Source organism: Bubalus kerabau, chromosome 8 (genome assembly GCF_029407905.1).
Source record: "Bubalus kerabau isolate K-KA32 ecotype Philippines breed swamp buffalo chromosome 8, PCC_UOA_SB_1v2, whole genome shotgun sequence".
In the NCBI taxonomy this organism is placed as follows: domain Eukaryota; kingdom Metazoa; phylum Chordata; class Mammalia; order Artiodactyla; family Bovidae; genus Bubalus; species Bubalus kerabau.
In genome coordinates this window covers 122,939,842-122,956,608 of record NC_073631.1, presented here as the reverse complement: position 1 = coordinate 122,956,608, position 16,767 = coordinate 122,939,842, and the positions used below count along the sequence as shown (strand labels likewise).

At 47.9% G+C, this 16,767-nt stretch overlaps 1 protein-coding gene across 1 annotated transcript in view; it reads right to left on the bottom strand.

The window, feature by feature from the left end:
* DYNC2I1 (dynein 2 intermediate chain 1) overlaps positions 1 to 16,493 on the bottom strand; it is a 47,689-nt gene extending 31,196 nt beyond the window's left edge. The window contains exons 1-7 of the mRNA XM_055591405.1: positions 16,202 to 16,493; positions 13,675 to 13,728; positions 12,178 to 12,580; positions 9,877 to 9,968; positions 8,080 to 8,388; positions 4,508 to 4,563; positions 3,159 to 3,213 (exon numbers count right to left, since the gene is read on the bottom strand). Of these exons, the coding sequence (XP_055447380.1) occupies positions 3,159 to 3,213; positions 4,508 to 4,563; positions 8,080 to 8,388; positions 9,877 to 9,968; positions 12,178 to 12,580; positions 13,675 to 13,728; positions 16,202 to 16,216 (984 nt within the window). The 5' untranslated portion in view covers positions 16,217 to 16,493. The remainder of the gene's footprint in view (positions 1 to 3,158; positions 3,214 to 4,507; positions 4,564 to 8,079; positions 8,389 to 9,876; positions 9,969 to 12,177; positions 12,581 to 13,674; positions 13,729 to 16,201) is intronic.
* Positions 16,494 to 16,767: the final 274 nt, after the last annotated feature.

Sequence of the window (16,767 nt, the reverse complement as noted above, 5' to 3'; positions counted from 1 at the left end):
GTGACAAATAGATTCAAGGGACTAGATCAGAGCTGGTAAACAGAAAGACTGAAGACCTATGGACAGAGGTTCATAACATGGTGCAGGAGGTGTGACCAAAACCATCCCAAAGAAAAAGAAATGCAAGAAGGCAAAGTGGTTGCCTGAGGAGGCCTTACAAATAGCTGAGAAAAGAAGAGAAGCAAAAGGCAAAGGAGAAAGGGAAAGATATACCCAACTGAATGCACAGCTCCAGAGAACAGCTAGGAGAGATAAGAAAGCCTTCTTAGGTGACCAATGCAAAGAAATAGAGGAAAACAAAAGAATGGGAAAGACTAGAGATCTCTTTAAGAAAATTGGAGATACCAAGGGAACATTTCATGCAAAGATGGGCACAAGAAAGGACAGAAACGGTGTGGATCTAACAGAAGCAAAAGATATTAAGAAGAGGTGGCAAGAATACACAGATCTATACAGAAAAGCTCTTCATGACCCAGATAACCACGATGGTGTGATCACTCACCTAGAGCCAGACATCCTGGAATGCAAAGTCAAGTGGGCTTGAGGAAGCATTACTATGAACAAGCTAGTGGAGGTGATGGAATGCCAGCTGAGCTCTTTCAAATCCTGAAAGATGACGCTGTTACAGTGCTGCACTCAATACGCCAGCAAATCTGGAAAACTCAGCAGGGGCCACAGGACTGGAAAAGGCCAGTTTTCATCCCAATCCCAAACAAAGGCAATGCCAAAGAATGCTCAAACTACTGTACAATTGCACTCATCTCACATGCCAGCAAGATTATGCTCAAAATCCTTCAAGCTAAGCTTCAGCAGTATGTGAACCAAGAACTTCCAGATGTACAAGCTGGATTTAGAAAGGCAGAGGAACCAGAGATAAAACTGCCAACATATACTAGATCATAGAAAAAGTAAGGGAATTCCAGAAAAAGTCTACTTTTGCTTCATTGACTACACTAAAGCCTTTGTGTGGATCACAACAAACTGTGGAAAATTCTTAATGAGATGGCAATACCAGATCACATTACTTGCCTCCTGAGAAACTTGTACGCAGGACAAAAGGCAACAGTTAGAACTGGACATGGAACTGGTTCCAAACTGAGCAAGGAGTACGTCAAGGCTGTGTATTGTCACCCAACTTATTTAACTTACATGCAGAGTACATCAGGGCTGAAATGCAGGGCTGCATGAAGCACAAGCTGGAATCAAGATTGCCAGGAGAAATATCAACAACCTCAGATATGTAGATGATACCACTTTAATGGCAGAAAGTGAAGAGGAACTAAAGCACCTCTTGATAAGTATGAAACATTTAAACATTCAAAAAATGAAGATAATGGCGTCCAGTTCCATCACTTCGTGGAAAGTGGAAGGGGAAAAAGTGGAAACAGTGTGGGATTTCATTTTCTTGGGCTCTGAGATCACTGTAGACAGTGACTGCAGCCACGAAATTAAAAGACGCCTGCTCCTGGGAAGAACAGCCGTGACAAACCTAGACAGTGTATTACAAAGCAGAGATATCACTTTGCTGACAAAGGTCCATCTAGTCAAGGCTATGGTTTTTCCAGTGGTCATGTATGGATGTGAGAATTGGACTGTAAAGAAAGCTGAGCACCAAAGAATTGATGCTTTTGAACTGTGGTGTTGGAGAAGACTCTTGAGAGTCCCTTGGATAGCAAACCAGTCCATCCCAAAGGAAATCAACCCTGATTACTCATTGTAAGGACTGGTGCTGAAACTGAAGCTCCAATACTTTGGCCACCTGATGCAAAGAGCCAACTCACTGGAAAAGACCATGATGCTGGGAAAAATTGAAGGGAGGAGGAGAGGGGGACAACAGAGCATGAGATGGCTGGATGGCATCACTGACTCAACTGACTTGAGTTTAAGCAAGCTCTGGGAGTTGGTGATGGGACAGGGAGGCCAGGGGTGCTGCAGTGCACGGGGTCTCAAAGAGTCAGACACAACTTAGCTACTGAACAACAACAACAGGAGCCAAAATCTGCTTGCCACATTACCAATAACAGAACAAAAACCTAGGAAATGGTAGGATAATAATTTTAACACCACAGTATACAATTCTAAAGATACTAAATAATCATTATGAAGATTCTTCTGGTGATAATTATAAAGATGGCATAAAAATGAAGACTAGGATTGTGGTGTCTGAATGATACCGTATCACTGACCTGTGCTTCTCACGTGTACACATGCACGCATAACCCAGAACGTAAAACTATTACACCTTATGACTTGCGTGTGCTTCTCACGTACACATACACACACGTGTGCACACACTTAATCCAGCATATGAAGTAACTGTGAAAGGAGTGGAGCCATGAAGGCATCAGTGTTAATAACAAACGTGTGATAGACTCTGCCAGTCACCCAAGCCTGTGCTGCTTTGTGGAAAGATTTTCAACACTAACACAACTTTTTTACTAAGTTGGTCACTCAGTCGGTAAAGACTCTGCCTGCAATGCAGGAGATCTGAGTTCGATCCCTGGGTTGGGAAGATCTCCTGGAGAAGGAAATGCCTACCCACTCCAGGATTCTTGCCTGGAGAATTCTATGAACGGGGGAGCCTCGTGGGCTGCAGTCCATGGGGTTGCAAAGAGTAGGACACAGCTGAGTGACAGTGTGTATACATACACCCTCAGACTTTCTATTTCTTCTCGAGGCAACGTCACTAACGTCGTTATTCCAGGAATTTCCCTTTTATCTAAATCGTCTAATATGTTAGCAGGAAATGCTGTCATTCTATTTGTGAAAATGGGAGCTGAAGTCCCAGTCTCTATTGACTTTTCTGTTTCTCCCTCTAATTCTGCCCGCCTCTACTTCTTGTATTCTGGGGATCTCTTCTGAGCAGCATGTTCATTTACACTTGTCATGTCTTCCTTGCAAGCGACCTCTCTTATTCCTGTGATGTGCTCTCAGGCCTCTGGTCCAGCCACCCAAGCTCCACTACAACTGTTGTTTGGTGGCCACCTTGTCCATCTTTTCACTTTAATCCATTTGAGTCTTTTAATCTAAAATGTATCTTTTAACCTAAAATGTATCTCGTGGAATCACCACTCAAGTAAACCCATGAAAAAAGGCCTGCCAGGCTCTGCTCTCTGAGTCTCAGGACCGCACCACAGAATCCCCGGGAAGGGTCTCACCTTCCTTCTTGAGTCTCTGTCCTTCCCGTTAGGTCTCACTAAGTTCTCTGCATGCCTAGAAAGCAAATATGATCAAAGTCAAATTAATTTTAAACAAAGACTTGAAAATTAAAGCATTTTCGTCTCAGTGAAGGCTGCTGTCAGCTTTTGATATGATTAAGAATGGCTGTAGGTTGGCATATTTGCAAAGCACACTTTATTAGGATGATTATTAGAACTTTATTAAAACTAAGGCCTTTTTAAAACTATTTTTTAAACTATAGTTTAAACCTTTTTAAACTATTTTTACTGTCTTAGCAGTAGTACAGGATAGGAAATATCTTCAGTAGAGAGAAGAAATTGTGTTTTAACAAACTTATGTTTAGGTATAAACCCATATCTTTTAAGAGTTCTAGAAAATTCCTATAATTTTATTAGAGAACCCATCCCAAATGTTTTAGGTTTAATATAATATTTATATTTCCAAAAGATTTATCTTGAACTATGTTCTATTTTTATAGAACATATTTTGTATGTTTACTTTGGACCTAAAATCAAGGTTTTCAAAATTACAACCTGATTCTCAATATTTGGAACTTAACATTCATACCAATTCAATACAGTGTATGTTTAAAATCATACAGAACCAAGCAAAAGCTTCACTGCATTTCTAGCAGATCTGCAATACGAAATCTAGGAATCTGCACCCCAGGCTTAAGTATAACCTTGTACAAACTTGTAAGATTTAGGGCAAGGTGTTTAACCTGAATCTCCCTAATCTGTGAAAAAGAATCACCAAATATCGCTGCTGAAAAGAATAAATTATAATCTGGAGCTCACATACAAAAGGAGGATTTACAGGCAAATTCTAACCTTAGTCTTCACAAAACCCACAAAATTGGCCTCATCCAAGCTTCACCAATAAAGACAGGCTCTGAAAGGCCAGCCACCCCCAGGAAGGGCGGACGCAGCGGGTGCCTGGCCTGCAGCCACGGGGCAGCGGGTCTGCTGGGCACGTCTGTGCTCAGCGTCCAGGGGTCGTGAACCGGAAGCCCAGAGCCACTGCGGGTGCCCTCCCCCCCAGAGCGGAGACTCCCGGGGACCGGTGCCCGGGGAGGCTGGCGTCCTGAGGCCACACCAGCAAGTGTGCACAAGGCCAAGCAGGACTCATAACCCGTAACAAGCTCCCAGCCCCGGAGGACCCCGAAGACACAACTTGGAGGGATCGTGTCTGGAGAACCTGAAGTCTAGCTGTAGCGTGCTCTCATCTCCTGGCCATAATCAGGCCCAAGAGGAAAAGTCCATTTTGACGCTTTCTGGGAGAACTGAGCTATAAACACAGCAATCGGCCGAAGGACACATTCACTCACCGGCTGCCCGTGCCATCTTTCCTCAGACTCGTTCCTCGATGTCTGTGCTCCCCATCCTGTCAGGAAATCCCACACCCGTTAATGAGTACAGCATAACGCATTCACAATTACTAGGCTCTGAAAAAGGACTCACGGGCTCAAAATCTAACAACTGCATCTATGCTACAGGCACCTCTTAAAATGACCTGTCTTAGTAAATAAGGTGCTTGACGTAAGGGAGATGAATAAGGTACACTAAAAGGTGGCTACCCATCATCTCAGTAATATTACCTAAGTAAAAGAAACTTATACTTACCAATTCTACATAATTTTCAGAAAATCTGACTAGATCCTTACACTGTTTAAAACGATAAAACTTTTAAACATACGGAATATGGCTGTTTCACAAATCTGCACACCTATGGAGAAAATTTAAATGCTCTTCTCTTAAATTAAGTGAATTTTAAAAACAGAATGTAAATCAACACGTGAAGGCAGGCTGTTTAAAGGAGAGCCATCTGTTGAGTGGGCACTGCCCGGAAGCACGTGGGAAAGGAGGGGCAGTAGGCTGTTCCCTGAGGAGGGCCTGGGCCAGAGGGGCTCCAGACCTTGAGGGCCGGAGGGGACGGGGAGCCGGGGGGAGAGAGCCAGAAAAAGCACAGAGCGGAAAGAAGCTTGGCGTGCAGGGCAATACACAGCAAGTAGCAAACGCCTAATAAAAGTTAACATTATTCAGACACTGTCTCTGACCAATAAATTCTACCGACCTGCGTGTCCAATATTAGGTCACTTGTAAACAAATGAGGTTACGACCATGACAGAATAGCAGGCAGCTAGTTAATGTCACACTGTTAAAAAAGCAATTCCCAGAATAAAAGAAAAGCATAATTCCAATTCTGCATTTTTAGAAAGCTCATTTAAGCTCATTATACAGAAACAGGCCTGCAAGTAAATACACCTTGCTGCTGCTGTTTAGTTGCTCAGTCGTGTCTGACTCTTTGCGGCTCCAGGTACCATAGCCCACTCCACTCCTCAGTCCATGGGATTTTCCAGACAAGAATGCTGGAGTGGGTTGCCATTTCCTTCTCTGAACATATATTACAAAATGGATTAGCTCACGTTTAGGATTCCAGGTAACTGTTGTTTTATTATTATCTTCTTCCTAATTTAAAAATCTTTCCAAAATCAATTAGAAAAAGCATAATTAACATGTTTAACAGGAAGAACAGTCTGGCATCCGTCTATATAATAGACTGGAAAAGAAGAAACAGAATGAAATCAGTAGTGCTAGGTAGGAAAACATTATGATTTAATGGCTATCTAGGTATAAAGAATTATAAGGAAATAAGTCCTGAATACTCATTGGAAGAGCTGATGCTAAAGCTGAAACTCCAATACTTTGGCCACCTGACGCAAAGAGCTAACTCACTCGAAAAGACCCTGATGCTGGGAAAGACTGAAGGCAGGAGGAGAGGGGGATGACCAAGGATGAGATGGTTGGATGGCATCACTGACTCGATGGACATGAGTTTGGGTAAGCTACGGGAGTTGGTGATGGAGAGGCCTAGCGTGCTGCAGTCCATGGGGTTGCAGCGAGTCAGACAAGAATGAGTGACTGAACTGATCTGAACTGATAGAAACACAAAAAACCTCGAACAGCCAAAGCAATCTTGAGAAAACAGATGGAGCTGGAGGAATCAACCTGTCTGACTTCAGACTCCACTACAAAGCTAGTATAGTCATCAAGACAGTATACTGGCACAAAGACAGAAATATAGATCAATGGAACAAAACAGAAAGCCCAGAGATAAAATCCATGCACCTATGGACACCTTATCTTTGACAAAGCAGGCAAAAATGTACAATGGAGAAAAGAGGATCTTTTTAACAAGTGGTGCTGGGAAATCTGGTCAACCACTTGTAAAAGAATGAAACTAGAACACTTTCTAACACCATACACAAAAATAAACTCAAAATGGATTAAAGATCTAAATGTAAGACCAGAAACTATAAAACTCTTACAAGAAAACATAGGCAGAACATTCTCTGACATAAATCACAGCAAAATCCTCTATGACCCACTTCCCAGAGAAATGGAAATAAAAACAAAAATACGCAAATGGGACCTAATTAAACTTAAATGCTGTTGCACACCAAAGGAAACTATAAGCAAGGTGAAAAGGCAGCCTTCAGAATGGGAGAAAATAATAGCAAATGAGGCAACTGACAAAGAATTAATCTCAAAAATATACAAGCAGCTCATATAGCTCAATACCAGAAAAATAAATGACCCGATCAAAAAGTGGGCCAAAGAACTAAACAGACATTTCTCCAAAGAAGACATACCGATGGCTCACAAACACATGAAAAGATGCTCAACATCACTCATTATCAGAGAAATGCAAACCAAAATGCACAATGAGGTACCATCTCACACTGATCAGAATGGCTGCGATCCAAAAGTCGACAAGCAATAAATGGAGAGGGTGTGGAGAAAAGGGAACCCTCTTACACTGTTGGTGGGAATGCAAACTAGTACAGCCACTAATGGAGAACTGTGTGGAGATTCCTTTAAAAACTGGAAATAGAACTGCCTTATGACCCAGCAATCCCACTGCTGGGTATACACACCGAGGAAACAGAATTGAAAGAGACACGTGTACTCCAATGTTCATCGCAGCACTGTTTACAATAGCTAGGACGTGGAAGCAACCTAGATGCCCATCAGCAGACGAATGGCTAAGAAAGCTGTGGTATATATACACAATGCAATATTACTCAGCCATTAAAAAGAATGCATTTGAATCAGTTCTAATTAGGTGGATGAAACTGGAGCCTATTATACACAGTGAAGTTAAGTCAAAAAGAAACACACCAATACAGTATACTAACACATATATATGGAATTTAGAAAGATGGTAACAATGACCTCTATATTCGAGACAGCAAAAGAGACACAGATGTAAAGAACAGACTTTTGGACTCTGTGGGAGAAGGTGAGATTGGGATGATTTGAGAGAATAGCACTGAAACGTGTATTACCATACGTGAAGTAGACCGTCAGTCCAGGTTCAATGCATGAGACAGGGTGCTCAGGGCCAGAGCACTGGGATGACCCTGAGGGATGGGGTGGGGAGGGAGGTGGGAGGGGGGTTCAGAATGGGGGACAATGTACCCTCATGGCTGATTCATGTCAATGTATGGCAAAAACCACTACAATATTGTAAAGTAATTAGCCTCCAATTAAATTAAAATACATTAAAAAAAAAACCAGCTTCCTTTTTAATGTTAAATTTCAAAATGTTATGATAAATTTATGAATATAAGGTAAAAGTTCATTCCACTTCACGTCTGCTGGGAGATCAGCCACGTGAGTACACTGGTCACGTGATGCTGCCCTGACTCCCGTCTACACCGAGGTCACCTTTGGGAAGCAGCCTCTCCCTGTGGGAGCCGGTCCCAGCAGCTGGGAGGCAGGGTGCGCAGGGGTGGGGATGCGGGGCGCGGGGGGGAGGGGGGGGCGGCGGGGGAGGGGGGAGGGGGGCGGCGGGGGAGGAGGGGGGGCGGCGGGGGAGGGGGGGAGGGGGCGATACCTTCGGCTCCCTCCTCCTGTGCTCCTCCTTGCGAGACCGCTCTTTCCTCTCCGCGTGGCCCCGCGGCCTCTCCTCGCCCGCGGGGAAGCCCTCTTTATGGCGCCTCTCTTTATGTCTCTCTTCCCCTTCCTTGTCGGAGAACGAACTGCCTTTTTCTTTTGAATTCTTCTCTCTCTTCTCCCTCGTGCTGCTCTTTTCCCGGTGCTTCTTTTCCCGGTCTGGTTCCTTCTGCTTCCTGTGTCGCCTTTCGCCCTCTTCTTTGTACAGCCAGTATTTGAGGGGGTTGTCCTTGCTGTCACCGTACTGCAGCTGTGAATGGACCGGTGACAGACACGTAAGCGTGTGTAAGCGGCACGCGCCGTCACGCGTTCACACCCCGCAGAGGTGGGAGGCGCAGGCCTCCGGCGCGGCCACCCTCCCCGATGCGCGTGACAGCCAAGGCAGGAGACGGCAGGGACGCCCCGCCAGCACGCACACTCACGCAGCCTGGCCCTCGGGGGGCCATCGCCCCCGTTCCTCCGCGGGGCGAACCCTCCTGACCCAGCTGCTGTCCCCTCCCCGGCTCCCCGCGTCCCGAGCACCCGGCCCGCCAGGCCCCCCGACAGCGCCGTGTGAGGCGTCCGGGGACAGCACACGGCGCCTCTCCTCCCAGCACGGGTCTGCCCCCACCCGCAGGGAGACCGCTCCTCACCCCTGGGTCCCTCAAGACCCCAGGGGTGCCCGGTGACCCCGGGGGCGGGCACCACGAGGCAGTGAGCGGCTGCAAACGAATATGGCGGATCGTGAGCGTTACCACGACGTCTTAATGGAACACAAACCACACCATCCTTTCCCTTCACTCAGGGCCTCCTCCGTCTCTGCACCCTGAGGGTCCATCTCCGCCACCCCTCTGGGGACAATCCCACTGCCCCATCCACTCTGCTCACAGCACTGACATATGTAACTATCAGACAGTCCTCTTCAAAGCACCCTTATTCCCCGCATCAGACCAGTAGGCAGACATGCACAGGTAGTAACAAGTAAAAGGGCAACAGACCCTTGCACAGAATGCCTTTTGCTTCTGAGTCGAATGAGCAAACATTACAAACTGGGATAATGCCCAGGCACTGCTTAGGACGGGGGACTCACACTCGGACGATGGGAACAACTACGCTCGGTGTGAAGTGAGCAGGTGAGACGGCACAATGTAATCGAGCAAGTCCACTTTCAGAAACTGATCATTAGGAAACAATTATGAGTAAACGCAAGAAGTCTACACCTCGGATGTCCTCACAATAAAAAAATTTAGAATCAAAGTAAATATCCAAGGAAGCAGATGTGTCAAGAAAACTATGACGTGTCAATATCACTGAATAATGTATTATGCAGCCATTAAAATACTACAGACAGGTGTGATAGCTTAGAAAAAATGCTCAAAATGTATTCAGTTTAAGCAGCTATAAAACAGCAAAGATCCAACTTAAAACGAACTTTCTTTGTACATATCCAAACACATACATATATATGAATATATGGACATAAACCTACAGGACATATATATTTAACATTATCAATGATTATCTCTAGGTGGGCACCTACCTTTAATTTTCTTATTATTTATTTGTATTTTGTAAATTTTCCAGAATAGCCAATGTTGACTCTTGGAATTGGAGAAACACATTTGCCTAAAGGATCTCAGTGCCTGACAAGAGTCTCGTCTTGGACTCTGTTTTACGCTCTTCACCAGAAAAGCTCCCACAGTGCCCACCCGGGTGTCCTGGGCCCTGCAGCCGAGGCTCGGGGCCGTGCCCTGCATACCTTTCTCTCTCGGTACCTTCTCTCCCGATCCTCATCTCCTCGTTCAGAGTCTTCATCTCTCTGCTCCCTCTCTTCAATTCTTGCTTTACTTCCTACAAAAATGAAACATATTTTTAACATGCCCAAACTTTAACGTCCTGCAGCAGTCTCTACAGTACATGTCACACAGTATCACATGTGTAAACATGTTCTTTAATTAAGAAACATTCTCCAATCTCAAGAATGGAAAGTTCTAGAATCTAAACTTAAAATGGAATAAAGAAGGAGAAAACCTGGAAAGTGTGTCAGAGGAGCCCCAGACAGGCACCAGCCCAAACACAGGCCTTCAGAGCTCCAGTCGCTGGCAGAGACTCAGGGAAGCAAAGTCCAGTCCAGCTGGGCAGGCATTCCCTCCCCATGCTCAGCCACGGGGAAAAGCCGCCTCGGACAAACTGGGGGACTGCCCCCTCCTGCCCCTAGGCCCCCTGGAGCCCTGCCACCGAGGGCACACGAGTGCAGGAGGCCCTGTGATGCAGGGGGCAAGGACGGCCCACTCCACTGGCCCCGGGCGGAGGCTCCACCCTGTGATCTCTCCCTGCCATGGGGACCCAATACAACCACCTCAATCACCGGTGACACCCACAGCCCAGTCCAGGAGCGAAAAACCAGACTTTCACTTTTGAATCTGCACAATACTTATTAGGCTTAAAACTACCAAAGCCCACATTTTTAAAGGTGAGGACAAAACTCAACATACAGAGATCACTGAAAACAGATTTCATTCACCACGAAAGTATTCACCAAACCTGACCACTTTCTAAAAGTCTTGGACAAACGAGAACAGGGGCTTCCCTGGTGGCTCAGATGGGAAAGAATCTGCCTGCAACGTGGGAGACCTGGGTTTGATTCCTGGGCTGGGAAGATCCCCTAGAGTAGGGCATGGCAACCCACTGGAGTATTCTTACCTGGAGAACTCCATGGACAGAGGAGCCTGGCAGGCCACAGTCCACGCGGTCACAAACAGTCAGACACGACTGAGCAACTAAGCATGCCCATAAGAGATCAAAACACACAGTGGGTCCCCTGGTGGGGGCGACAGGAGTGCAGAGAAGGGCTAGGCTCTGATACAGAGTGGTGATCAGGGTGCTTCCCAGGGTTTGTGACGTAAGGAAGGAAGGGAGGGTCTGGGGACCCAAGGGAGACATGGAGGAGACAAGGGAAGGGGTAAGAAAATGGCCAGGGGGAGGAGGAAGGCCCATCAGAGTCAGGGTGCACAGACTCTGCACAGACTCCTGAACAACCAGCACAACGCTGCACTGAGAAAACAAGACCATGCAGCAACCAGAGCGACCGGAAAACAAAAAAGACTTCATTACTAAAAACATAGCAAGAACATTAAAACGATAATCCTGAAAAGAGGCAATAGATGGTAAGGGAGTCACTGTTAAACTTGAGTAGAGATAGCCTACTTAACCTCACCCTGCCCAAACCGCGGGTCCTGGGGCCCAAGCCCCTACACAGGGCAACACATGACACCAGACCATGAACTGAGGTCCTGCTTCCATCACGATCACAGCCTGAGGATGCTGGAGCCATGATATGCTCTTCTAACATATTCCTTTTTAGTTTATGTTGGCTAGTTTGAATTTTTATAGGAAGAAGTTACCATTTGTATAATAAAAAACAATGAAGATACTTAATTCCATTTGGGAAGAAAAAAGTACTTACCTCTACCTTTAGAATCTCTAGGAATTTGAACAAATATTTAAATATGGCTAAAATAAATCTGATACTTTTGAGGAATTCTTTTTATCAAAGAGCATTATTTTTTTATTTAAAACGGGCTGTGAATTATGGAGGGAATAAATCTAAAGTATATTTCAATAGTAAAACTCCAGCCAATAATTAAGCTGCTATTCTTTCTGTTCACTGCTGCTGCTGCTGCTGCTGCTAAGTCGCTTCAGTCGTGTCTGACTCTGTGCAACCCCATAGACGGCAGCCCACCAGGCTCCCCTGTCCCTGGGATTCTCCAGGCAAGAACACTGGAGTGGGTTGCCATTGCCTTCTCCAATGCGTGAAAGTGAAAAGGGAATGGGGAGTCGCTCAGTTGTGTTAGACTCTTCCCGACCCCATGGACTACAGCCTACCAGGCTCCTCCGCCCATGGGATTTTCCAGGCAAGAGGACTGGAGTGGGGTGCCAAAAGAAAACAGTGCAAAGTGCGCACACAGGCGCACCGCAGGAGCTCTGACCCCACAGTCAGCCTTTAGAAAAAACACAGGAGAAGACCAGGGGGCGGGGTCGCCTGCAGGGAGACACAGACCTGCCCGCCTGCGCTCCGGCCTGTCCTGGTCCCGGTCCCGGTCGCGGTCTCGGTTCCGGTCTCGGTCCCGGGCCAGCAGGTTGTGGTGCGCGGCCGCCTGCCTCAGCTCCTCGCGGCGCGCCCGGTGCTCCTGGTCCCTCTCGCGCTCTTTCCCCCGGCCGTGCGGCCTCTCCGCGTCCAGCTCCCGGCGCCTCTCCTTCCGCCGGTCCCGCTCCCTGTCCACGCGGGGATGCTCCCGGGCGGCGTGGCCGTCCCGCTCGGCGGCCCGCTCTCTGTGCTTGGCCTCGCGGTCGGGGTCCCTGGGTCGGTGCTCTTTGCCGTCTGCCAGGTCCGCTTCCGACTCCCGCAGCGGTTTCCGGTCTCTGTGCTGCTTCTCCTCCTTGGGACCAGAGGACTGAGCCGCCTACACGAGGGAAGAAGAGCAAGGGTCTGCACCCCGGTCACACCCACCGAAGGGCCCTAGGCAGCACTGGCTTAAACGGTCGTGGCTCCCTGCACGCCTGCAGTCAGCTTTGCAGCCCCGTGACCCGCCAGGTGCTCACCTCCAGGGACATCAGAGGGTGCCGGCCAGTCAAACCTGCAGGGCCCCGTGAATCCGAAAGAAAGGAAGGGAGCTTGAGGCTGTGCCCGAAAGCCTCAGGACACTGGCCGCTGATGTCCCCCTCAGAGAACAAGGACCATCACCATAAACTCTCAGGAGGTGTTTTGTGTGTGTGTGACCTCGGAGATCCAACCAGCCCATTCTAAAGGAGATCAGTCCTGGGAGTTCATTGGAAGGACTGATGCTAAAGCTGAAGCTCCAGCACTTTGGCCACCTCATGCGAAGAGTTGACTCATTGGAAAAGACTCTGATGCTGGGAGGGATTGGGGGCAGGAGGAGAAGGGGACGACAGAGGATGAGATGGCTGGATGGCATCACCGACCCGATGGACACGAATTTGGGTGAACTCCAGGAGTTGGTGATGGACAGGGAGGCCTGGAATGCTGTAATTCATGGGGTCGCAAAGAGTTGGACATGACTGAGCGATTGAACTGACTGACTGGCTGACCTCGCAGCATGGTATGCGGGATCTCAGTTCCCAACCAGCGATGGAACACATGCCCCTTGCGGTGGAAGCGTGGAGTCTTAACCACTGGACCACCAGGAAGTCCCTTCTCAGGACGTCTTGATTGCAACCCTTCAGCTCCCCACATATACACACACAGACCACACACACACACACACACACACACACACAAGGCCCCAGTTATGAACCCCAACAGGAACCCCACTGGTGGGATACTGGGCTGAAATGGGCCACAAAACTGCAGCCAGGACGGTTCCTGAGCAACTAACCACGTGGCTTTATCTCTGCGTCAAAACGCCTCTGAAATGAGCCACATGTAAGCAAAGCCGTCCAGAGCTGAGAACCAGGTAACACTATCCAAGATTACCATCCAGGGTCCACACAGACCCAAACTCAAAATTTTTTTCCCCAAATCTTTAAAATATACTACCCAAAGGTGTTTTCGGAGGTCATCTGCTTTCCAAGTATCATCTTTGGTTCTTCTCTAAAAAGAAAAGTATAGTTAGAATTTAATTTTAGAGTTTAAAACATCTAATTTTTTATGCTCCAGTGAGCTGCTTTTTCATTAGACCATTTTAGTCAATGGCAATCCTTGATATGCCAGAAATTATTGTCTGTCTATAAGAATAAAAGGTATCATAAACAGATTTTTTAAAGTTACCCATAAACGATCACAGGCTACCCTGTATTCCTGCTGCTCCAAGGCTCGCGCCCAGTGCAGACACCCAGCCCCACTTCCCCAGGCAGACCCACAGTGGGCCCCTCAGTGGGAGGTTTGCTGGGCAGATGCCTCTTCAGGTGCTGACAGCAACAAGTCCACAACACAGGACCCCAGCTGTGAGCCCTGGGTGACGACACATACCAGTCAAGGATGGTTTCCTATAGAGAACAAGATAAACCTATCCCAACTACGTCATTTGCCTTTGAGAAACTCTGCCTTAAGAGCATAAATACAGGAGGACCTGGTGTGTTTCGAATTTAAAGCAAATGGAGTGCAAATAAAAAACAAAAACACATTCATGGACCAGCCACCAAAAATCATCCTGGTGATGTGTAAATGAAGAAAGCAGGGGGAAAATTCACAACAGCTCATAACACTCTAAGGAGAAATAAATAAAAAGCAACAAGGTCAAGAATCTGCCAAAGTCCTAAGCAGAAAGGGCATCATTCTCTGCTCTCAGTGGAACACGCGCTCCTTTCTGATAAATTGGTCGATTTAACAAAAGGAGTGCACAGTAAAACATGGTGAGGATGGTGAGCAACAGTTAGCATCGAGACAACCTGCAGCTGCTGAACTTTAAAACATTCTCTCTCAAGTTAACTGCTCTTTAGAGAGGCTTAATACATGATCGTTTCCAAACGAACGGCCCAGAGCCGACAGTGCGTGCTGCTGGTGGAGCAGGCAGTGGAGAGTCCAAGACCTCTACCCACAGGAGGCGTCTGCAGGAATGTGAGCCAATGTGGAAAACCCACTGAATCAGGGCTCTTAATGGTTATAATTATATTACCTACGCCAATAAAATTTAAAAAAAGAAAAAAAAGAACAAGGCAACAGATCAACAGGGACCCCAGGATTTTCTAGCTGCCTCTTACATTTTCACCAACAAAAACCTGGCTTCGGGCCTTACTTCATCCTGAAGCTTTTCTTCCTTTCCTTTTTAAATTTCTCCTTTAAATTCTTTAAACTGTAAAATGATACAGAGCTCCTTATGCCCATCACAACCCCAGGCATCACCCTACATAGGCTTGGCCACTGTGCTTCAGACCAGGAGCCCCTGCCTCCTGCCCTCTGCTCCGCCAGGGTCCCATCCTGTGAGGCAGATAAAGGCAAATAAATTAAAACTGAGGCTCCAGGTAGGGAGGCAGTGTTTTCCCCCTTGAGAGGAATAAACCGCAGCCTGAAGACAAAGGAAAACTCCAGAAGAGAAGCCTAAACAGCAGAACCTCCAACCTCCTTATGCAAATGAAACTTATACAAACCAACCCGCCCTACTTACATATATTTAGGTATATACATGCCCACATGGCTCTTTGAGCAGCAAGACTGCACTCTCACCCTTGGTCCAAGCACACAACTTAGCTCTGCAGTGAACTCTGCTTATATGACAACTGACGACAGATATTATAATGGAGTGACCCCAGTTCAGGCAAACAAAAGGGGTGACCACTGAGGATCCGGTCTCAGACACTGCCCCACAGCACTGAGAAACTGAACTGTCTCTGAACAGCACCACGCCCAAGATCACCACCAGCGATCAGAACAGCACCGAGCAGCTGCAAGGACCCCAAGCAAGCCCTGATCTGCTTCCAGCTCCAGTGATAATTCTTGACAAACACTCAAGCAGCTAAAAGTAACATTGTAAATTCTTGCCTTTATAAGCCTCTCCCATTTTGCAACCGGGAAACACAGTTCAAGAGTTTTAATCTGTGTCTCCCAAGCTGCAGTCGTACCATACGCCAAATAAACACCTTTTAACCTCAATCAAGTCTCCTTTTCTAGAGTTTTGGTTAACACAACTTTTAAAACTTCCTATAAACAAATCAGAGAAAACAAGTGACAGAATAACTTATGAAAATGTAAAGAACCGGTGCAGAAGACGACAGAAGTCAGGAAGTTGATGCTCTAACTCCTAATCGATATTACTAACATTATAAAAGTGAATGACAGAAGACAAAAAAAGGGAGGGAAATGCATGCAAAGTAACTCCTCATCTTTTACGGGAATCCACAGACAAGCAGAACGAGACAGCTCAGTTACTGAGTTAGTTAGTTACTGAGCACTTTAACGTTTAGAACCTCATCCAGCCCTACTCGTACTGCCCCGATGTATCCATTGGGAAATAAGACACGTCGGTAGGTTTCCTAAGGTCCCACAGCGCGGCCCCGGGGCGCCTCCCGCCCCAAGGAGGAGGCGGCCCCGGCGAACACGGGCTTGCTCGCTTGGCGTCCGCACCCACCTTCCCGGGCTCCATCGCTGCGCGCAGGCCCCGGAGGCCGCGTTGCCCTCCGGCCTGTCAGGCCAGAGAAGAGACGCTCGGCCTCCCGCGCCCCCAACCGGCGTCCCGCCTCCTAGCAACCTGCAGGCGGGGTAGCCGAGCACCGAGCGACCGCCAGTCCGGCCTGCCCCTCGTCCGCCCCCAGCGCGCCTGCGCTTCTCCTCCTCCTAGCAACTGGTATACGGCGCCGCGGCGCGGCCTCTCCTAACGCGCTTGCGCCGCCCTTCCTCCTAGCAACCGACAGCCTGGGCAGTAGAGCACCGAGCGACCGCCGGCCCGGCGTGCCCCGCGGCCGCCCCAGCGCGCCTGCGCCCTCCTGTCTCCTAGCAACCCACCGGCAGGCCCGCGAAGCCCTGAGCTACTGCTGGGCCGGGATTCCCGTGGGGCCGAGGGGAAATGGGTGCGGAGCAGGGCAGAGCGCGGCCGGAGCTCGGCCCGGCGGCTCTCTGGGCGGGGACGCAGCCGGGCAGAACAGGAGCTGCTGCAGGGAAACGGGCAAACCGCCTTTTGAAGCGGAGCGGAACCCA